The 24,178-nt window shown below is 43.7% G+C and overlaps 1 protein-coding gene across 4 annotated transcripts in view; it reads left to right on the top strand.

Annotated features, from left to right (window-relative positions):
- NR3C2 (nuclear receptor subfamily 3 group C member 2) overlaps positions 1–24,178 on the top strand; it is an 818,592-nt gene that overhangs the window by 738,701 nt on the left and 55,713 nt on the right. For all 4 annotated transcript variants that reach the window (XM_078676907.1, XM_078676905.1, XM_078676904.1 and 1 more), the window contains exon 8: positions 15,402–15,559. In XM_078676907.1, the coding sequence (XP_078533033.1) occupies positions 15,402–15,559 (158 nt within the window). The remainder of the gene's footprint in view (positions 1–15,401; positions 15,560–24,178) is intronic.

Genomic DNA, 24,178 nt, shown 5'->3' with positions numbered 1-24,178 from the left:
CAGAATTTCTACAGAAAATGGCCTCTACCAGGGAAGACATGGAGTTGGTCAAACCTTCGGTTAGAGCACACCTTTTGGCCAAACCCAGCATAGGAATGGAATTGTATTTGTCCTATTTTTATAATGCTCAGGACCGATTTTTAATGACCAGATTTAGGTTGAATCTATTGCACCACACACTGGGGGATCCTTCGGGGTACATAACATCGATTGAGTTGAGGGGTCCCTGCGGCTGCGACCAAAAGTCTCCGCAGGACACTCTCCACTTTGTTTTGTTGTGCCCCTACTACGCTCACCCCAGGAAGTTATTTTTAAAAGGTATTTTAGAGGACGCTGGGTTTAAACAGGCAAAGGTGGCCCTGTTGTTTTTAAAACTTTCCGCAGAGGCCTTAACACGCTTTTGCACTGATCACTTTTTAAGAATGGCCGCAAGACTCAGAAACACAAAAGATGTTGGATGATGGCATTTGTTGTTAATCTCTTGCACTAGTAATCACTCTGCTTACATAATGAATCATGCTGGAGGGGGGTTCACTTTGCACTTTGTTTGACTGATACCCTTATCTCCCAATCCGGATGGATCTTAATGTAACCCGTCCAGGAACCCCAGATTTCCCATTTTTAATAAGGCTTTTTATCTTTATGACTTGAGATGAATTCACAGCTACCTGTTAATATTTCGTATGGATTGTAGATATATTTTGTATTAGGTTTTAAACACTGTGATTTTTATTGTATTGTACTTTTATGGTATTGCTGTATTCCGAATAAAGTATTTTGATGATGATGATGATGTCTTTAAAAGATTCAAAGCGGCCTTTGGCTCTGCTCAAAAGAGTGTATCTCACCTCGTGCTATTGGCTGTTTGGTCTATCATTCCACCTCTTGAGGACTGCTTGCATTGCAGTGCCTTAGGTACTACTTTACATTTAAAAGTACAGTCCACCATCACACTTTTTGTCAAATTCAGTTCACTATCTCGCATATCACCACCAATATCAACACCAATAGCACACCACCACCAATGTCACACACCACCAATACTACTGGCTCTGATACCACCACCAATACCATGACACAACATTCATCACCGAAACACAAATGCCACCAATACAGATACCACCACTAATACCTCAACCACCAATAACACCATCAGTACCATAACCAGAGCCACCAGCAATATCACCTCCAATGCAGACATCGCCACCAATGATTGGTAGAGCTAATTTCTCTGCCTTTAATATGCTATCGCATTGGAATACATTTCTGCATTCCTATAAGCTCAACTACATATTTACATTCCTGTGTCTGCATGCATTGTGACATTAAAGCCCGATCTATTGGCTTTGGCAGTGCTTGTTTGTCTTGTGTCAGTTTTATAAGCGGGAAGCTGGGAGGGGGAGGGTTGTATTTTCCCAAAATAATATCTTTTCATTTTTTATGATTTGATGCTTAGCTATTCCAGTTTATTCCACATTGTTACTTATTGTATTCCATGTAATTGTTTTTATGGCTTCATTGTGCTATTACGAATTGAACATTCAATAGAATGTTCACCTTTTTATTTAGTGAAGGAGACCTTTGTCTGCAAAGTTACACCACCAATTTCATAGAACAAAAAAAAGACCTCAAGGCCAGTGGAAATTAGAGGTGGAATAAATGAATGATAAATTCTTCTGTAGCACACGGCTACCCAAACAGAGTGTGCCAGCGCTGTTTGGGCAATTCGGAGCCGAACAGAGGCATAGACCACTGATCGCCTTTCATCATAGCAATCTGAATGAGAGGATTTTCAGCTTTTTTGTAAAATGATGCTTCTTCCGCAATGGACCTCTTGCTCAGGTAGCTGATTCCAGATACCCGCCACTCTAACAGTGAAGAAAGAACCTCCCCTTGGTAGTCTTTTAAAACAGGGAACTACAATTGGTCCAGCATTGCTGGATCGCAGGTCTTGTGAAGTGCTTGGTGCGTCAGGGTCAGTTCATTATACATTATGTGTTTTCGAACTGGCAGTCAATGAAGTCTCTTCTGAAATAATGATACTGATGTGTATTTAGGTATTTTATACAGAAAGCGGACTGCCATATGCTGCATAACTTGTAATCGCTGGATCGAATATTCAAGGATGCCTTTATGTAATGCATTGGCATGTTCAGTCTTGAAGGATTCAGTGCCCTGACCACTGTGACTTGGGGATCTTGCAGAAGCAAGTGAAAAACTTTTTCAGCATGCGAAAAACCCCAAGCATGTTTTCACTACTGCTGATGCCTGTGCTTCAAACGAAAGTTGGGTGTCCAACACGACACCCACATCCCTAGCCACCTGGGTTAGATGTGGCACCGTGTTGGGCCAAGCTCCTACCCTTCCTGGAAGGGAATTCCGCCTGAACAACAAGATTTCTGTTTTAACTGGGTTGCACTGCAATTTATTGGCCTTCAGCCTATCGAGCAGCGCTACCATACAGCGAGAAATGCATCCTTCGCATTTATGGAATCCTCATCATATGTGAGCAGGAGTTGGGTATCATCCGCATATGAGATGGCCTTGATGTTAAATGATTCAATCAAATATACTAGAGGAACCATATAAATGTTGAAGAGTGTGGGGCTTAGGGAGGAGCCTTGCAGTGCTCCCCACATTTGCTCCTGATGCATACGGCTTCTTCCAAACAACTTGCTCATGTCGCTCAAGTAAGGAGGAAGGCTTATGTGAATAGAGAGACTGGTCTAAAATTAGCCAGGAATTCAGGGTTGGCTTGGCGTTGTTAAGCATTTGCTCTTTTCCAATTATATGGAAGTACCCCGGAATGGAGTGAAATGGCAAATACCTCCTGCTATATTGGGGTGATAATATCAGAGATGGACCTTAAAATATGAGGGGGTATTGGACCTCCACTATACGCTACTCCACTCTAGTGTATACTACTCCACTTTACGCCACTCCCTTCTACGCTAGTCCATTGGACGCCATTCCACCTACGCCGCTCCACTGTATACTGTTTTACTCTACCCCACTCACTGTACACTACGCCAGTTTACAGCACTCCACTCTATGCCACTCCACTCTGCGCTTATCTGGTCTACACCACTCCACTGTACTCTACTCTGCACTATTCCACTATACGCCACTCCATTCTACGTAATTACATTGTATGCAACTTCAATCTTTGACCCTCTACTGTATGTTATTCCACTATACCCCACTCCACAGTTCCACTGTATGCTGTGACACCCTACCCCAGCCCACAATGCACCACTCCAGTCTAAACCACTTCACTGTGCGCCACTCCATTGTACGCTACTACACTTTACGCCACTCCTCTGTATCTACTACACTATACCCTATTACACTCTGCTCCACTCCACTATACGCCACTCCACTATAGGCCACTCCACTCTACGCTATCCAGTCTATGCTATTCCACATTATCCCACTCCACACTTCTTCACTCTATGCCATTCCAGTGTACTCTCCTCCACTCCATATAACCCCATTCTACAAAACTCTACTACAGTCTATGCCACTCTAATACACTCTGGTCCACTCACTGTCCAAATTTGCACTCAACTGTGTACCTGCATACTCTACTCAACACTCTACTCCACTCTTCAACAGTTCCCAACACAGTATGACACAGAACTCCACTCTACTATATTAGACTCCTCTCCAATTTATAACAGCTTCCTGGACTCTACGCTATGCCACTTCAATGTATGCCACCCCACTCTACACTAATCCACTGTACTCTACTCCACTCAACACCACCTCACTGTACACAACTCCACTCTAGGCTATTCCACTTTACGCTTGTACTCTACTCCACTGTACAGTATTCCACTGTATGCTACTCCACTTTACGGTAATGCACTCTGAGTGCCATTGTACGCCACTACACTCTACGCTGCTCCATTGTCTGACACTCTCCTCCATTCTACATAACTCCATTCTATAAAAGTCTACCACTCTATGCTCATACACTCCAATGTACAACACTATTCCACTTCAAGAAACTTTTCTATACGACATAGCACTGCTGTATGAGACCCCACTTAAATTTATACCAGTTTACTACCTATGCTACACCAGTACAGTCCACTCCATGCTACTATACTCTACAACATGCCAATACTCTATTGTACTTTACTCCATACTACGTTACACCACTCCACTCGACTCTACTCCACTGTCCGAGACTTCTCTCACTCAATGCTACTATAAGAGCAATCGAATCTGCACAGCTCCACTGTTTCACACACTTCTGTACTCTCTCCAACTCCCCTCTGCAACATTCTTTTACACTGTATGCCACTCTCAGACACTTTACTCCTGCCTATACTCCTTCACTCCACATCACTGTACCGTACGTTTACTGTATACTCCTATCACCCCAGAACTATTCCAGGAACTATTGATAAGAGTGAAATCAGGCGCCCCTTCCGACAGATGCCCTCCTTACATTTTAAAAGATTGCTTATCAGTTATCCCGGCACCCGCTTGTACCCTTCTGAATAGCTCACTGGCCAGTGGACAAGTCCCACTCGCATTCAAAGAAGCAACAGTGATACCCCTTCTGAAGAAACCGGGCGCAGACCCCACCTGTAATGTAAATTACCGACCAATTTCCCTCCTTCCCTTCTTAGCGAAGGTGTTGGAGGCGCATGTTGCAACTGGCTGTCTAATTTTATAGAGACATCAAATTGCCTAGACATCCATCAAGCGGGCTTTCGCCCAGCCCACTCAACGGAAGCAGTGGTAGTGGCAGTCATGGACACCCTCAGGGACTGTGCAGACAATCGCATTCCGCAGGCTCTAGTGCTCCTGGATCTGTCAGCCGCATTTGACACGGTCGATCACACCATTTTGATCGACCGTGTCGCCCAGGCTGGCATCCGGGGCTCGGCAGCCTGTTGGCTGAAGTCCTTTTTAGCGAACCGCTCTCAGGCAGTTTGCCTGGGCAATCTAGTGGGCACTAAGCAAGCCATCACTTGCGGCGTACCTCAGGGCTCGTCCCTATCACCACACCTGTTCAACCTTTACATCTCTCCTCTAATCCAGGCCCTTAGGAAGAAACAGGTTACGGTGCTGAATTATGCGGACGATCTACAGCTCCTATTTACAATTGATAACTCAGAAACGTCCATCGCATTTTTCCAGTCAACAATGAGGTTCATCCAAGCCTGGATGAACCAGAATCATCTGAAACTGGACCCAGGGAAAACCGAGCTGGTCCTGACTGGGGACAGTGTTAAGTACTGGGGCCCACACTATTGGCCAACTGACATGGGTCAAGCCCCGACTCCCTCACCATCGGCAAAGACGCTTGGCATCACCTTAAACAGCGACCTCTCACTCAAAACGCAAGTAGGTCAGGTGGTCTCCAAGTGCCTTTTCCAATTGAGGAAAATCCGGAAGGTTCGTCGCCTTCTGACTCGCGAAGCCCTGACACAGGTGGTGATCGCTACTGTGATCTCTCACATAGATTACGCCAACTCGATTTACCTAGGTCTCCCTCAGTTCCTTCTGAAACGACTTCAGATGGTGCAGAATCATGCTGCAAGACTAATTCTAAGCCAGCCTAGATGGCACTCAGCAACCCCTCTTCTAAAAACACTGCACTGGCTCCCGGTGGCCCAGCGCTGTACCTTCAAAGTCAGCTGCATGATGTTTAGAGCACTCTATGGCAAAAGTCCCAAATTCATTTCTAATCTGATCGTAAAATATGCCCCGTCCCGAAGCTTACGTTCAGCACATCACTGTCTCTTACAAACCCCCTCATTCAAACGCAAGCGCACTGGCGGATGCAGATTTGGCACCCTGGCACCTCGCTTATGGAATGCCCTTCCTCTTGAGATCAGGCTAAGCCCTGACCTCATGTCATTCAGGAAATTCTTAAAGACCTGGCTTTACCAACAAGCATACCACTAATTCCATAAACTTTCAACTCTGACCACTCTCTGTCTCTATAGCGCCAGGAAACCAACCGGTGTCAGTGCGCTATACAAATCATTGTTAACATAACATAACATACCAAGTGTAAACTACACAAACTTAAAAACTTCTAAAGTTATACTTATAAGGTTAATTTACAATGTATCCACCACCTTCAAATTATTGTGATTAGCGGACCTTGTTGCACATTCTTTTCAGCTCGCTAAACAGACAACAATAACTATTACTCGCCACTGTACCAAGCACTGTGTTCTCACAAATAATGATACTTCACTGTACAGCACTACACTGTATGAGACTCTCTGCCACTCTATGCCACTACACACTGCAAGTTTCTGCTACACTCTATGCCACTCTACGACACTCTACTCAATGACAATCCACTACACCAGACTCCATTTCATTGCACTCCCGTCAACGGCACTCCACTGTACAACACTTAGCTATACTCTTCGACAAGCTACTACACTGTACATCACGCCCCTCCACTCTACGATACTCCACTCCACGATATGACACACCACGCCACTCCACTGTATAACAATTTACTCAACTGTACGCTACTTCACTCCATTCTACTCTACTCCACTCTACAGTACTCAAATGTACAACAGTAGACTCTACGACACTGTCCTTCATGTACTGCACTTCACTTTACGACACTCCTATCAATATACTCCACACTATGATTTGAAACACATTTTTAGTAAAATAAATAAAAAACATTTACCATACAATGAAAAAAATAAAGGTTAAGGATAATTTATAGTTAGAAATATCTTAGGAATGAATTATTTCTATTCAAACCCGACCTAAAATACACAAACATTACCATTTGTAAAGTTATAGTTATAACGTCTATTCATAATTTATTCACCACCTTCAAATTACTATAAGTCACGCACCTCTAAACACATACATCCAGACGCTCCGGCGAAGGCAGCACCAGCGCCAACTTTGTCATGGCGGGCTACAGCGGGGTGGTCCGGTTAATCCAACAGAAAGTTGTTCAGGTTATCTTGAAAAACAACAAATCATGAAATCATAAAAATGCTCGTATAGTGGTACATAATAACTCATAATTTATTGTCATTAATAAAACCAAAGGATATACAAACGTAATTTGTTTTAGACATGTGCCAAGATTGATAATTTAGAAACGCCTGTCATTTTCACATTTAAACACAACTTATAATATACTGTGCTCACGAGTATAACGAATACATTACAGTCACTCTGTCGTATTAACCTGTAAATCCGTCCCATGTGGGTGCAAATAATAAATATTAAAGCCCAAAACAAACTTTATTAATAAGTAAAGTCGGAGACTCGAACCCCCGTCTTCCGACATTTAATGTTATCAAAAGAGGTTCGCATTGCCGTGCTCCTGACACTTGACGTTATAATTGTCATGCGTCACAACCCTACGTGCTTCTTATTTCGTTACCAGCCCAAGTGGGCAATCGATCAATCTCATGACATAGATTTAGTATTAAACCTCTTTACCGCGTATTTTATACCTCATTGTTCAGTGCCACTTACTACAGGGCTCATAAACAAATTCCGCCCAAGTGGGCTCAAACCAAATTAGACTTATTGTCTTACATTTTTCTGATACATGTCAAGTACCCGGACAACCTGCTCCTCCCACCAGCCCAGTTGTAAAACAGTGAAATTGTCAGGAGATTGCGGCACATTTAGGATCACAAAACATCTATCCTGTGAAACTGAGTATGTATTATTTACACCCACATGGGACCGATTTACAGGTTAATACGACTGAGGGACGGTAATGCATTTGTTATACTCGTGAGCACAGTATATTATAAATTATGTTTAAATGAGAAAATGACAGGATTTTCAAAATTAGCAATCTTGGCACATGTCTAAAACTAATTAAGTTTGTTTATCCTTTGGTTTTATTAATGACAATGAATCATGAGTTATTATGTACCACTATACGAGCATTTTTATGATTTCAAAGTCTGTCTTTACTTGTTGTGAAAAACTATCACATGGTGTGACTTGTCAATATAAATGTATCGATTGAATTTGCACCCGTACCCGTGAACAAGCAGTGGACGCTGCGAAACACGTCTGGTGATTGAGCCGAATAAACTTCACTGAAGAAATGAAATGGGCTGCAGCTTGTTGTTTTTCTAGATAACCTGAACAACTTTCTGTTGGAGATATATATATATATATATATATATATATATATATATATATATATATATATATATATATATATAGTGCAAGCTCAAAACTAACATTTCCTGCGAGTCTAACGTAGTCAGAAGTGGAAACTTTCCACATTCTGGCCAGTTGTACATAGGCAGAAGTACACTGTTACTTCGATCAGAACAAGTCCTTCTTATGTGTATGCGTCCCTTGGAAAATTGAGTGAAATGCAAATCACATTCCACACAAATATATAGCTTCCAAATTGTAGTTATAATTCTTAAATTTAGCAGACAAGTGCATGTTGAGGTTACTTTTAATAATGGTATTTTTTAATTTGCGTAAACCATCGGGGAAGGGCACTTAAACAGGAGAGTCGAAAATATGTTCATTTGCTAATAAGTTTGGCACTGTGACCTGAATCTGCTTCTAAACTTCTCCTAAATACCTATTATTCTCAACTGTATTCCCATTTTACATTGTTACTTAATTTTTGTCTCCAATATTATATTATCATTAATATTATTAATTTGCACCAACATTTACAAGCATTATATTTATATTTTTGTTTCATTATGAAAAAAGTTTTTAGGGAAATTATTTTAATTATAGTCTATATTTTAATTATACATAATGTGATATATACACATATCCTGATCTAATTGTACCAAAATTGACCTTCCGATATAATGACTCCTGATGCACTGTCTGCTACTTAAACGTTGTGTGCGTCATACACATTTGGATTAGTCTACAGGACAGACTTTTGTTATTTGAGATTTCAGGTAATGTGAGTTATGGCATTTAGATATTTTGTCATGCGCTACACAGACCACCATTGGAGCATTTGTGGGAAAAAGTAGTGAGGTCAAAGAGCTTGCAATAGAATTTATGGCACTTGGCGCCAGAGCAGCATCAAAAGTACTCTCTGGTGTCAAGCCCAGTTCAGACAGTATTATTTATCTGTATACCTTCATGGCAGCTTTCATGTTAGGTAACTGAAGTGAAACAACCAAATATAAAACATAATATGAAGCAGTAAGAAGTGGGGGCAGTGATGGACGTGGATGCCCATGATGGCTTATTGTTGCTCCCATGTTGATATGATCAAATTAAAATCTAATAATAAGTGGATGGATTTCATCAGGGTTGTCATAGTTTGTGTGCTTAGTTCCCCATGTTGTAAGCAAGGGTTTGCTGGTTGGATTCAATGTGTTGCTGATGATGAAGGAGGGTTCGGGTTCAAAACATGTGTAGATGGTTGCTATTTTGTTATAAAAGTGGTCGCCGAGGGAGTAGCAGAGTTCTTGTGAGTGAGGGATTTTGTTTTCTGTGGCTATGGTGCAGGAGAACTCTCTGACGATGGTGATGAGTTACTTGGTTTGGTTGGCGATGGTTTCGATGTGGAGTCTTAGGGACTTCTTTTTTTTGGCTTTGAGCTGGCTGTGGTAGTTTTTGAGGGTTGCTTTGTAGTTGACTCTGTCGATGTCATCCTTGCTGGTTCACCAATTCTTTCAAGTTGTTTACATTGATATTTCGATAAGCAAAGTTCTGATGTATACCTGCTGGCACTTTTGGTGGGTCTGTTCCTCTTGGGTGGTTTGGTGGGGGTGATTTGGTTGGTGGTGTTGGTGATCCAGACGTAAAAGTTATCTACTGTTTGGTCTAGGTTGGTTGTGATGTTTGACTGAGAAGTGCTGAGGGTGTCTGTTCTTAGCTGCTGAGTTACTTTGGTCCAGCAGTGGTAGGTTGTCTCGGATGGAGGTAGTGTGTGGAGGGCTGGTGAGGGTAAAGTGTACGATGGCGTGGTCCATCCAGGTGAGTTCTGTTGTGTGGCTGTATCTGATTAAGTTGCTGAATGTGAAGACGGGGTCTAGCGTTTGTCCTGCGCTGTGTGTGGTGTCAGTGACGAACTGCTTCAAGACAATATTGTTAAATCTTTCCAGGAGGTCGATGGTGTTGGTGTCAGTGAGGTCATTCAGGTTGAAATGTAGGTGTCCCAGGAAGATGTAGTGTTCAGAATTTGACAGCTAGAAGGTCGATGAATCCATATATGGCATCGCTGAGGCCGTTTCGTGGTCTGGCGGTCTGTATGCGAGGCTGTCGCAGATGGTGGTTTTGGCGTCTGTGTGGAGCTGGAAGTTCATGTATTCCATGAAGGCAGGTGTTGTCGTTAGTGATGGTGCAGGTGATAGATTCCTTGTGTACTATTGCGATGCCTCCTCTATGTCTGTTAGCGCGGTCTCTGTGTTTTATCTTGTACTCGGTGGAGGTTGCAGTGGCGATGTCGGGGACCGATGTGGGGTGAGCCAATTCTTGTGATGAAGGTTACCTCTGGGGCGAGTGTGTAGATGGCATCCCAAATCTCGGTAGAATGTTTGCAGAATTATCTTTCATTGATCAGGAGGCAGTTGAGCTGAACTGGGGGTGGGGGGGGCGGCGTTGGGGTGGTGCAGTTCAACAAGGTGGTGATTGTGTTGAAGCGGCAATGGATGCAGGTGAATAGTGCCGCTGTGGTGTGTGGTGAAGCAAGGCAGCAGTTGTTGCATGCCGGGTCCAGGGCATGGAACTCTGCTGCGGAGTACCTGGAATTGCTGGGGTCCTGGTGCTGGGCACAGTCCAGGCGCAGACGGGCTTGCTGAGGCCTCTACTAAGTTGCCCTGGGATGTGGAAGGGGCTGTCGGGCCGTGGGTAGGGTGGGGATGTGGGCAAAAGGACAACGCAGGTGGGGCCGGTGAGAACAGGCTGGGGCTTTACTAAGCCAGCAAGCGAAGAAAAGAAATAAAACAATTCAGCAATGAGGACGATAGGATTTACAGTTCTGACAATGCAACACAATTACAATGAGCAACAACAAGTAATGCGGATATGCACGACAATGGGAAACAAATTAATACACTTTTAGTCAGTAAATGGCAAAAATAAACAATTAGAGTTTATGATAGTGGAAAGACAGACAGCAGGGACGAGGGGCTCAAACTTTGTGCTAGGTAGTTGGGAGGGCAGGAGCAGCGCCTCTAAAATACTCGGCCTGCCAGGACCAAGGGGTAAAGGGTTTTATTGTGTTGTACTGTGGTTGTTGTATTGCACTCTACTTGGGACTGTGTTGTTGTGTTGTGCCCGGGTATGGTTTGGCTGTCCTGTTATTTTGCTTTGTATTATGTTATTATGTCTTCCTGTGTTTTTTAATTTAGTAATTTCAACACTCACTGCAACGCTTCACCTTTAACGTTCCTGTGACAGTCAATAAATTACCACTGTCTAAGGTGGTAAAATATCGATGCTGCAGCTCTTCAAGTATTTTAATCCATTATAGTCTACACATGTTGCTCAAATACTCTCTGAAAGATGATAGGATAGAGTTATCGATTTTAATTAACACCATTTGTTTATGTCAATTTTTCAAGGCTTCCCTTTTTTGGGGGCCTTGTATCAAATCGTAAAACAAGCAACGGTTTATTATGGAACTTTCATGATGACCGCATCAATGCAGTTTCAACATTGCTCACATGTGGAGGAAGCCGCATGATTCATCTCAATTGCTGCGGTTTCCGTCCATTCTCTGTTTCGGTCTCGCTCGCCCCAAGATGCTTTCTTAGCTGGACCTCAAACGCTGAAAGACATCCAGTCGGCCCTGAGGCCTCTGAGAGGTCAAATCAGGGCAGACCCCAGAATGTAGCATCTCAGCGGACATTGTTCTTTGCAGGTTTATTTCACCCCCCTTCTTCTTTTTGTCGAACTCTGATGGTATGCTATAATTGCCTCATGCTGCTTTTAAACAAAAGCAACGGCGCTTGATAGCACAAGAAAAGGTAATGCAGGAGCCCCGAAATGTTTTAACCGCCACCACAAACCTTTAAATGTCTGCGCGCATATTCAATCCTCATTACCAGATTTTTGAAGCTTCTCGATACTACTGTGGAACGCCATTTTACTGCAACTGGCGCATCGTTTATCCTATTTATTGTTTTTCCGCCTCTCCATTGGCACTATTTAAGGTTTGTGGCATTCCACCTCCTTTGTAGTACAACCAGTTTACGACATCCTTCTGTTTCGTCTGAAAGTGGACATAATCTAGCAATTAAAGGCGCCATCTAGTGAATGAAGTCACATGACTTTAGGACTCTTGTCCAGCGTTCTATTGGGGTGTGCGGGTTGCGGTGTTTGAGCCAGCCAATAAGACTCTTTATAGGAAAGAGATGCTGTCTCCTGATTCTTCTGCTGTTTTCACAATTTTCTCTAAGGAGAACAGCACTCTTGTGTCTCCTGTGCAATAAGTGGATGGAAGAACCCAGTGCCTTAATTGTGTGTAATTGAAACAGTCATGTTTTCTAGTAAGTCTACTTGAACTCCTGAAACGTGAGCATCTTTTGGTTGGTGAACATGAGGGATTGCCAGCTAGTCGCCTGCCTCCCACTGTTCAAAAGGGCCCGGATATTGAGCAGGAATTAAGGCTGACTATGGGAGTATGGGTTGTTTTAGTCAGGATGCCGAGGTAAGCGTTCACTGATCCATCGTCTTTGGACTTCCAAACTAAGTCCCAGATGGATCTACCTACTACAGCATAATCCATCCGACCCAATGCTTCTCGGAGGCTCTGAGGGACCAGTCTGCAATGATCCGCAGCTTTGCCGCCTTGTAACATAGTACAAGTCTTGAAGATCTAAACCCTCTCCGGCATAGGGTTCCGCAAAATGTTATGGGTTATTTGAGTTGACTGATCCTGCCAAGGAAAAGGCCGTGTCCAACGATCGGAGAAAAAAGATGCAGGTACTGACATCCGAAGGGCTTGAAAGTGAGCCTTTTTTTAATGAAATCACTATTGATTCTGCGCTATGTTCTTATTGCCCTTGGCATTGTTGGTTGGTGCAGGCACGCGGGATCTGTCTTGGCTGGCAGACTGCTGGGCGTAAGGCCTGATGATTTTTTAGCACCGTAATGCAGGTATACTTTATACTTCTCCTGTTGTTTCGAGTGATGTATTTCCAATATTGATATACTTGCTAAGCAGATTACTGTTTTCTGCTAGCTTTAGCCCCTAAGACTGTGGTGGAGTTTTTACAATCGGACTCCACCTTGTTTAGGTACACGTTCATTTTCAGATCGGAATGCTTTTCTTTCTACTATACAGGTTTTTGGTTGATTGAAAGTGAAGCTGGAACTCTGCCACACATTTACTAATTTAAAGTTGATGCAGTGAATTACATGAAAAGGAGAGAGTAGAACTGTGATATATCATTTAAGATATAGCACTATATCTCTCTGTTCTTGCTTGGTGCACTTTTGGCTTCCTTGTGCCACGCAGACCTTTCACCATAGTGCATAGTATAGCATAGGTTTTGTACGGGAAGGGAAGATAATATCCTTAGTTATAGTTTCAAATTTGTAAGTGTGCTGTACAGTTCAGTACGAATGTAAATTTGGAAATGTTTGGAGAAAATAAAACTTTACTCAAACGCTACACCTACCTTGAGGAGGCATACATTTTTAGAACAAAACCTTATCTACTATTTCTAGTTGATAGGGTTTTGGGTCAAAATCATGAATGGTTGCATGGGAACGACCAAAAACAGCCATGGTAACCTCTTGATACAAAGGAGCGCATAGCCCTGCTTTGCGTTACTTTAGTGATTTAGAGCTGCTTTTCACACAAAATAGTTTAACAAGCTGGTAAGTACATCCCAATTACAAATTTTGTGTTGGGTTTGCGTCCCTTTTGTGACACCAATGCAGAGCAAAGTGTTAGTAAATATGGACCTCTTTGTGATATCCACTTTCCATCTGAGGTTTTGTCCTTATCTTGTTCATTGCCTGCAATGGGGGCTTTTTGCATCTTTCTATGATTCTGTTATCCTCTTCAGAAGTTCCGACAGTGTCTCCGTCACATGGGAGTACTATGGATCTCCAACTTGAAAACATGTTTCACGCTGGGAAGTAAATCCCAAATCAACACTTTTTGTGGGTTTGTGTCATGGTTGGTGACTGACTGGGGCGAAGTGTTGATAAATGCGGCCAAAGGAGCAGAAGCTCTCTGATATTACCATCAGGATGTCAATTTTGGATCTCGAACCAAAGGCAGGTGCTCCTACTGACATCAAACTCTAAGGCTGAATCTAGAATCTGAAAGTTTGGGGTACTTTGCTTTAGTCATGCCTACTTGTCTCCAATCAGGCACTTGACTAGCATTGTCTGTATTTAACTGTAACTTTCGTTATCCTTTCTGGTAGTAACATTTCTAGATTCACATCTTGTGGACGCACTTTTGCCTCCATTCACTTTACTTTTAGATGCAGTGGCATTATTTTCAAGCAGAATTTACCAATGAAGACAGCAGCAAAATCCCAAGGTTATTTTTAGGTCTCTCTGGAAGACCATGCTCGTAGGGCTGCACAAGCAATCTGCAAAACATAAGCATTACTTTTTACTTGTTTTTCTTGGCTGAGTCAAATTTGAAGTTATGAAACTGATTATTGCATATACCTTCTTTTCTTTCCCTAATAGTATACTACTCCTTAGATTTTTTTGTAGTGGTGGAAGCAGCCAGTGTCTATCGGCAATTTCTATGTTGCAGTCTTGCTACATCTTTCCCCAAAAAATCATAATAATATACATAATGTTTACATATAGAAGTTTTCTGTCACCCCTCTTTATCCATTTGTCTACTGACGTGTCCTTCACATTTTGCTTCCACAGCACAGAGCAGTAAAGGTGCCCACTCACCCATTGGCTCTCTTCTCTGTGTGTGACGAAAATTTCCATAGCCACCTAAAAAGTGATCACTTGACTGGATGAGCTAATTTGTGCGTTAGTTAATTTATTTTTGCTATGGATCATGTTTTTACTTTTATTTTTGCAGCTATCTGCTCGCAATCTTCAAATGGTACGATTTTTATTTTTCATTCCTTTTATGTTTTAATGGATAATACAAATGTTTGCAGTGAAATAAAATGTCAAAATGCAATGAAGACTTGCAAAAAGGTCAGGACTATTGGCTTTGGCAGTGTTTGTTTGGTTTTGTTGACATTGCGTTTCATTTTCAGCAACAATGCCATGATAAACAGAAAAACCTCCACAAGCAAGGAAAGGTACTTTTAGATATGTGTGCATTCCTTTCTACATTTGTATATACATTGGCAGATTCCACTGTTGAGGTTGATGGCCATCATCTTCTCTATTTTATAGTTATTGACTTCAGTAGGAACAAGTTTAAATATTTCATATATCATGCGAGAAAATGTAGCAACTGGTGTTTTTGTTTCCTCATTCAACAGTTCCCAAAGACGGCCTAAGATGCCAAGCGGCATTTGATGAAATGAGGTCAAACTACATTAAGGAGCTGAGGAAGCTGGTAACAAAGAGTCCGAACACCTCCGGGCAGAGCTGGCAGCGGTTTTACCAACTAACGAAGCTTTTGGATTCCATGCACAATGTAGGTATCGTTCACAAAGAAACACCATGGTATCTTTCCTTAAGTTACTCAAATAAGTACAAAATTGTGGCGTAATATGGGCTGAAAGGTAGTTGCTTTATATTTTGATAACGTTTTAGGATCACACTGAAGGGGACTCGAAATTGTTTAGTAAATACGCAGCAGACATCACCTGTTTAACAACCAAGCTAAAGCCGTCTATATTGTGTTCAGCAAAGTGTGTTTCACACGACTACAAGACCGAACTGTGCTGTTTGTCACAAATATTTGTGGCATTAAAAAGCTGTTGGGAATAAGGATTTTCATTTATGTATAGCATAGCATACAAAAATCTGTGTATAAATGTAAAAGGAAGTTTATTTGTCGTATGGGCTGTTCAAGTTGGTGCATATATTTTCTCACCCCTACCATGTTTCGAACATTTCTGCAATGTTATGCCACCCTTTAAAGAAAATAACAAGCTCAGTGAGAGGCAGAAAATATGATTGACTCATTACTGAGCCAGTCATTCGCCCTGGTCAGAGAGGTTATAGCATTGCACAGTGGGGTGTGGCGAAAGAAGGCTGGGAGGATTAGCACACGTGGAACCCGGAAGCACTTAGCGTGGACCTCCCAGTGCTGGCTTCAGTTCTCTCTTGCACTGAGGTAAAATTATACCAGTGGAAGGGCGAGATTTTGATCGATACCTTATATCTATTGATCCAAACCTCGATCTGGTCGACTGAACCTTTGTTGCCTGTCTTTGAGGAAGAAAGTACATCTATTTCCAAGTTAGTTCACCCAATTAGGACTCTGCTCCCAAAGATCACAAACAACTTCTAGCTTTCAAAAGTTTATTGTAAGGATATGATAAGCTGCAAATACAGGCATCTCAGAATGAGATTCACGAGATACACAGGTCCAACTACATACATGTGCTCTCTGAAAGCCCTCAGACGAGCAACGGAAATTACTAACACAAGTTCTAAGAATAATAAAGCTATCAGCATTGACGCATATCTCTCCTTCATTTAAGTTGGAGGAAAACGCACAGGTTAGGCTGTCCCTACCCTGCTCTAGATGGTATCCCTACTTAACCAAATCCCAACCTAACGAAGGTGTCAGCAGTGAATGACCCCCTAGGGAAGTCACTCACTCTTAGTCTCTTGGTGAAAACCTATAGTTCTCCAGTCATGACCCCTCTCTGCCTACCCATCCGCTCTCTCATGGGTCCTCAGGTATCTGCTCTAACTCCACCCAGGGGTGCTGTCCCTAATACAAAACAGTCAACAACATTTGAGACGCCCCTTGCGAGACGCCCCTCACGTGGTGTAGCTTCTGGCTTTTTCCATGATGCTTTGTATTGGGCCTCATACGTTGGAGTTGACCTTGCTTCTCAGACTCTTCTCCGGCCCGCTGATACCCCTTAAACATTCCAGAACCCTCCTCCATGTCTGGGCCGTCTCCTGAACAAACCTCTATTCATATTATTTATAATTGGATTCCCCCTTTTCTCTTGCAGACAGACATCTGCAGCCAAGCTCCCAACTCTCATAGACTTCCAAAAAGGTTCGCAACAATTCTTGGCCCAGACATGTACGTGTAAACCAACGTTAAAACATTTCAGGCCTACAGCATTTCTCATAATGATTATAGCATTCAACTTCTTCATTAATTAAAGCATGTTAATACTCTTATTCTATTATTCAGTAAATACATCTATAAATCATGGCCCATTAATGCAATGACCAAAACATTAGTACAATCTATGTCGTGAAAAGAAACACCTTCCCCTTCCTTTCTAGCTCTGGCCCTGAGGCCTACCACATTCTGCGTTTAACCACATGCCATCTTATATTTTAACAGCTACACGACATGGATTCAGGAATAATCACATCTAATAAAATCATATAGTGTCACACATTTTCTGTATTAGTTCCACTTCTACTTAAATCTCTACATTAGCTATACATTCAGAATATAATTGCAGATACTATTAACACTCATGGCATTTCTCCTCATGATTTGTGCTTACTACAGGTAAGTGTGATGCACTCATACATTTAGGTCAGTTTGCGCTCTCTCAGTTCCCCCCTTTGATGACCTCTCGGGGTCATCACTAACATTTAAACTGCAGTTATTGGTAGCATAACTTGTCTCTGCGCTTCCAGAGCCCTCAGACTCCTGTACTGATTATCTTGTATGGCAGCCAATCTCTGCAACTGCTCTCTTTGGGCCTTTTCTGACCTTCTTGCTCTGTACCATTTGAATACCCTCACCAATCCCCACACTATGATCCCACAGATCAATATTATGATGATAGGTTTTAGTATATACCACACAAAGCTTTTGCCTAGGGTGGAAATCCACCCTCCAACTGCACTCATTCCGTGGCCCACCTTTTCCCAGACATTTTCTCTACTCAAGTCTTCGATCTCTTTGTGAATATCAGTTAGGTTCCTAATAACTTTCTCAAGGGGCTTTGAATTGTCTGGAATGTAAGTACAACATTCCTGGACCTTCAAAGCCTTACAGACTCCGCCCTCTTTTGCTAGTAGGACATCTAACGCAAGACGGTTCTGAAGAACCATAGCCCTTATCGATTGCATCTCTCCTTCTACCAGCATTAAGGACTGAGCAGTGCTGGCAGACAACCTGTCGACGACTGTTGCCAGTCGTCTAATTTTAACATCATTAAGGATTAGTCCCAACAGAGGGAACATAGCTCCAAAGACATCTCCAACCATTTCTGCATCTCCTATATCTCTCCTTCCCCTCGATGATGTCTTGCCCTCAATGATCTTTAAGTCTTGTGCATGATATATTTTGGGGAAGACAATTGCTAGGTAACATGATCCATACCAATTGTCAGGTAGTCTCACGTAGGCATTTCTCCCACATACAAAATACACATTTGGAATCACTTGCATTCCCTTCAGGAAATCTTTAGTATAGTACTCTATACTGAAAGCATGTTCACAGTCGACTTCTCCCACGTATACATTTTCATAATACGTTTTGGCTCGGTGAAGACATAGCTTTCCTCTCTGCGTCTTATCTAAAGCTATTGGACCACTACTACCCTTTCTCTTGTGTGCCTTCTCTTCCTCGGTCCAATCTGTTTTCCATTGTCCTGATTTTTTCAGAATCTTTTGTCTCCTGTAACGATCATCCACCTGCCCTATGAACTTCTTCTCAACTTCTGACACCTTGCATGTCAGGTTATTTCTACGGGCATGTGAAGTATCTAAGGTAATCCAAGGAATGAAGAACTTGGCCAATCTGTCTTCACTCTTCCAGTAGTCCCATTTATTCATCTGCTTATAATTGGGGACTTCTGGTAACACTGAATCATAATTGGAGAAATAGTATTCAAAACTATCTCTCGCATAAAATATACTAAGCAATAAGCTACATGTAATGCCATATGTCAGCGGGAGGTGATGATATCGAATGCCTTCATCTACTGACGCCGGCAACTGCATGCAGACGTAACAGTCCTTAACCTCCATGGCATCCACGTATTCATATAAAAGTTTAGCATAAGCATTTGACCTAAAGTCTCCTTGGGACTCATCTACGTGTAACCTGCGGGCTTCTGCAGCTAATAACGCTTTCTCTTGAGTGTTTTCCCTTTTCTCACCAGCAACAGTAGGTGTAAGCGTTTCTACAGATTTCACATCAGTTACCTTCGCCTCTTCCTCATGTCCCTTTACATAAGAAATTGTTACCACTAAAGCTATCAATATTATCACTCCTACTATTAGTGTACCTATTATACATTTAGCTCTGCGGTTCTGGGTGCCGGCCTCCATTTCGTCAGACAATATGGCTCTCTCTTATCTTGGCAAAAAGTTCTTTCCTTCTCGTTCCTTTACAGTCTCTTTTTACTCCTTTTGTCTTTAGAATCCACACAACTGGAAGCTGACAACCTTCTCCGCAAAAGTCCTTTAACAGTTCAATAAAGACAACCCTAGCCCTTCTCCATCAACTCAAGGGAAGTTCCCTATTATTCTCTGCTTCCTGGGCGCTAGGTAATCTTCTTTTTCTGCTCGCTTTATTTACAAAGTCCTTAACAGTCTACTATCAGGTTTGTGCCTGCAGCTTCGATAGCATAGTTCAGTATTTCCAAACGAAGATTGTGCTCTTCATGTGCTGTTATCGTTGTACCAAAGTCGGGGAATTGCAATTCTGAGAGAAACATGTGTTTTAACTTGCTGAGGCGGGGAGGTCTGGGGAGCATGAATGTTAGTGACCCTTCTTGTTCGACTCCGGGTACCAACAGTCGTATTTCCACGGTGACGATGGGCTCAGAACTGGACACCACCACCGCTCGGATCCTCCCTGTCTCCTGTTTCACAGACATTTGTCGCCAGATATGTCCACTCAGGGGTGGAGTATCTTCTGCTAGGCACACGCACTCTTCTTGACCTTCTTCGGTCCGGTGCTTCAGCGCCCTGAGCACCTTCTTCCGGGTCTGAGTCTTCTGATATCGGAGGAAGGGTTACCTCTGGAGTCGACCTCAGGCTAGAGCTCCTTCTTTGCGGCCAATTAGCTTCTCCACGTGCCCTTCTACTCCTTCTCCTTCTTGTCTGTTCTCGCTCTCTGTCAGACCTGTCAGTGTCTGACTCGTACTCCCAGCTACTTTCTCCTTCTGTAGCGTCTTCTGTTTCGCTGTTGTACTGACCGTCCTCAGCTTGGTCAGACTCGTTCCCTGCTTCCGCTGGCACCTCTACAGCTTGGCTAGCCCCCTCTATGGCTTCTCGGTCCTCTGCTGGACGTCTATCCGAGAGAGGAGCTGTTTCTTCCCGAGGTGCTGGAACCCTTCGCGTATGTGACGCGTGGATCCAATTGGGCAGGCCTCCCACTTTCACAGCCGTGTTCGTGATCAGGATGATCTGGAAAGGCCCACGCCAACGAACATCCAGGCAGCTTCTTCTCACATGTTTTTTCACCAGGACCCAGTCCCCAGGATACAGGTCATGACACGGGCCCTGGCACGATGGAACCTCGGCAGCCTGCACCTGAAGGGACACAGAACGAATGGCGTCAGACAGCCCCTTACAATAGTCCAGGATCATATCATCTGTGATATTTAACAGTGCAGCAGTTGGGACAGATGGCAGCCTCATTGCTCTCCCCATTAACACCTCATGTGGTGACAACCCTGTTCTTCTGTCTGGGGTACTACGAAGGCTCATGAGAACCAATGGCAGGGCGTCAGGCCAACTCAGGGTCGTTGAGGAACAAACTTTTGCTATTCTGGCCTTGATCGTGCCATTGATCTGCTCCACAATTCCTGAGGCTTCTGGTCGGTAACTGCAATGCAACTTCTGATCGATATTCAGAGCTGCACAAATCATCTTCACAAGCTCGCTGTTAAAATGCGTTCCCCTATCTGATTCCAAAAAGGCCGGCACCCCGAAGCGCGGAATAAGTTCCCTAAGCAGTAACTTGGCCACTGTGAGGGTGTCGCACCTACGTGTAGGGTATGCCTCAACCCATCTGGAGAATACACAAACAACCACCAGGACATAGCGGAGGCGGTTGCACCTTGGCATTTCAATGAAATCTATCTGCATTCGATTGAATGGCCCTCCAGACCTTCCTATGTGGCTCAGTGCAACTGGTGTTCTCTTTCCTACGTTCAGCTGCTGACAGGTCACACAACGCTGGCACACTGCTTCTGCTGCTATTCTAAACTTAGGATTGTACCAAGTCTGTCTAAACACTCTCAGCATAGCATCTCTCCCTAAGTGTACAGGACCATGTATGAGTCTGGCCATTGGGCTCACCATCTGATTGGGCAACACTGCTCTGCCGTCTGCTGAGATCCAAAAATGGGACTCACCCATTACACATCCTGCCTTTTCCCATGTTTCTTTTTCAAAATCAGGAGCATTTTCTTGCATGTTTGACAGTTCATCCCAAGTATCAACAGTTTCCAATATCATGGCTAATTCAGTCCTTACATTTATTCCACCCACTTCCACCTCTGTGAAAGAGTACCCTTGCTCCGCGCAATACCGCGCAACTTCATCAGCATATCTATTGCCTTTCGAAACGAAGTCCTCATTTCTGGTATGTGCGGTGCACTTTACAACTGCGATACCTGCTGGGCATTGCAACGCCTCTAACAACAGGCGCACAAACTCTCCATTGCGAATGGGAGAGCCTGAAGAGGTCATGAACCCTCTTTGAGACCATAACTGCCCGTAATCATGAACCACCCCATAACCATATTGGCTGTCGGTGTATATGGTGACTCGAATTTGATTGCTTGCCAAGCAAGCACGTGTCAAGGCAATAATCTCGGCTACCTGAGCGGAGTGTACTCCTTCCAGGCACCCAGCTTCCACAACTCCAGCAATTGTACAAACAGCATAAGCTGCTCTCAACTGCCCAACTTCGTCTCTTACACATGAGCCATCGACAAAGAAAATTTCGTCTGGGTCGGTCAGTGGCTCATCTACGATGTCGGGTCTGGGTTTGGTGCATAGTTCAGTCACATCGAGGCAGTCATGGTCTGTACATTCATCATCATCCTCGATATCATTTGGGAGTGGCATCAAGGTGGCAGGGTTCAAAACAGAGCATCTCTTGAGGGTCACATTCTCTGCAGCAAGAATAACTTGCTCATAGCGCGTGAGCCTGCTGTTGGTCAGATGCTGTGTTTTGGTCCTGGTCATCAACAGTTCAACAGAATGGGGCACGCACACCTCTAACGGGTGCCCCATGACGATATTTTCACATCTTTCAATGCTGACACCCGTTGCAGCAACGGATTTGAGACATCCGGGCAACGCTGCGGCTACTGGGTCTAAAGTAGCCGAGAAATAAGCAACTGGTCTACGGGCATTCCCATGGATTTGGACTAACACAGACAACGCGCAACCTTCTCTCTCACAACAGTAAAGAAAAAATGGTTTATTGTAATCAGGCATTCCCAATGCCGGAGCACGACACAGGTCCTCTCGCAGCTGTAAGAATGCCATCAAACAGTCTTTGTCCCATGGTACCGGATCGCTCACCTCCTTGTGCGTCAGTTTTTGCAAGGGCTTTGCTTTCAGTGAAAAGTTCGCGATCCACTGTCGGCAATAACCCACCATCCCTAGGAACATCCTGACCTCTCTCTGTGTTTTAGGCGCATTCATTTTCATGATCGCCTCTATCCTGTCTGGTGACACCTTTCGTTTGCCTTTCTCTATTCTGTGTCCCAAGTACTGCACTTCTGTCAGGCAGTACTGCAACTTTCCCGGGGACACCTTGTGCCCATTGGCAGCTAGGTGATTTAACAAAGCAATGGAGTCCTCCCTGCAAGCTTCTTCTGTTTCTGACGCCACGAGGAGGTCGTCTATGTACTGGACCAGAACTGACTTCTGGGGCAGCACTAGACTTTCAAGATTTTTCTTCAAAAGCTGGTTAAAGATCGATGGGCTCTCTGTATACCCCTGAGGGATACGACACCATGTTAGGACGCGATTTTCCAGCTTAAATGCGAAAAGAAAATGGCTTTCTTCGTCCAGAGGGATCGAAAAGAAAGCCTGACAAAGATCTATCACAGTGAACCACTCAGCTTGGAATGGAATCTGAAACAGTATCACTGATGGATTCGGTACCACTGGACAACACGAAACGACTATGTTATTAATCTTTCGAAGGTCCTGCACTATCCGAAATTTCCCATTTGGTTTCTGCAGACCCATAATCGGGGAGTTGCATGGACTACCCACGATTTCTTTCAGTATTCCCTGTTTAATCATGGACTCGATCACGGGTTTTATGCCTGCAATCGTTTCTGGAGTCAATTTATATTGGGGTGTTCTTGGGAACTCAGCATGCGGTTTCACTACAATTTTCACTGGGTCCACCCCTTTGACCAATCCTATCTCTTCCCCAGTGAAATCCCATACTTCTGGTGCCACTGTCTCTCTCAAGTCCCAGGGGAGCTCATCTACTGTCAAAGTAGGGTACAGTTCCACGCATATTCTTGAGTTTGCAACTTTGAAATCTGCGTCATCATCATTGGTCAATACCTCCACTCCCTGAGGTGTACAGTATATTGTACAATTCAATTTACACAACAGGTCTCTCCCTAGCAGACACACAGGACTTGAATCGCAAACCACAAACTGGTGCTCATCGCTGTACTTCCCTATTTTCACCTGTACCGGTTCTGTCAATTGGCTGGTTATTCTCCTGTTTGCGACCCCTACCACTTGTATGGTCTCTCCAGACATGGGCAGGTCTGGAACTGCAGCTGATCTGATCGTGGATCTAGTGGCTCCTGTGTCCACCAGAAATGTCGTGGGGCACCCTGCTACTTCTGCTTCAACATAGGGTCCCCTCTGGTCCACCTCTAAGGCTGCCCCGAGGGTGCAGTCTTCTCTTTCCACTCTCTGTCCGGTTAATGGGTCCACATAATAGCACTCTTCTCCTTCTACAAACAGGGGCATCTGTCTATAGGTCTTACCCATAGTCCCTACTCGAGGAGGTTGCGGGAACTGGGCTCGGGGAGGAGCCCCCCCCCCTTTGAGCACCTTTCCCTGGTATGGCATCACCCCTCTTGTAGGTGCGCTCTGGACCTCTTCCTCCTCTATCTCTTGTTCTCCTATCTCTACATTGTAGGGACACTCGCGT

The sequence above is a fragment of the Lissotriton helveticus genome, chromosome 2_1 (genome assembly GCF_964261635.1).
Source record: "Lissotriton helveticus chromosome 2_1, aLisHel1.1, whole genome shotgun sequence".
NCBI lineage: Eukaryota > Metazoa > Chordata > Amphibia > Caudata > Salamandridae > Lissotriton > Lissotriton helveticus.
The sequence above is the reverse complement of the archived record's forward strand: the minus strand, read 5'-3'. Positions and strand labels throughout refer to the sequence as shown.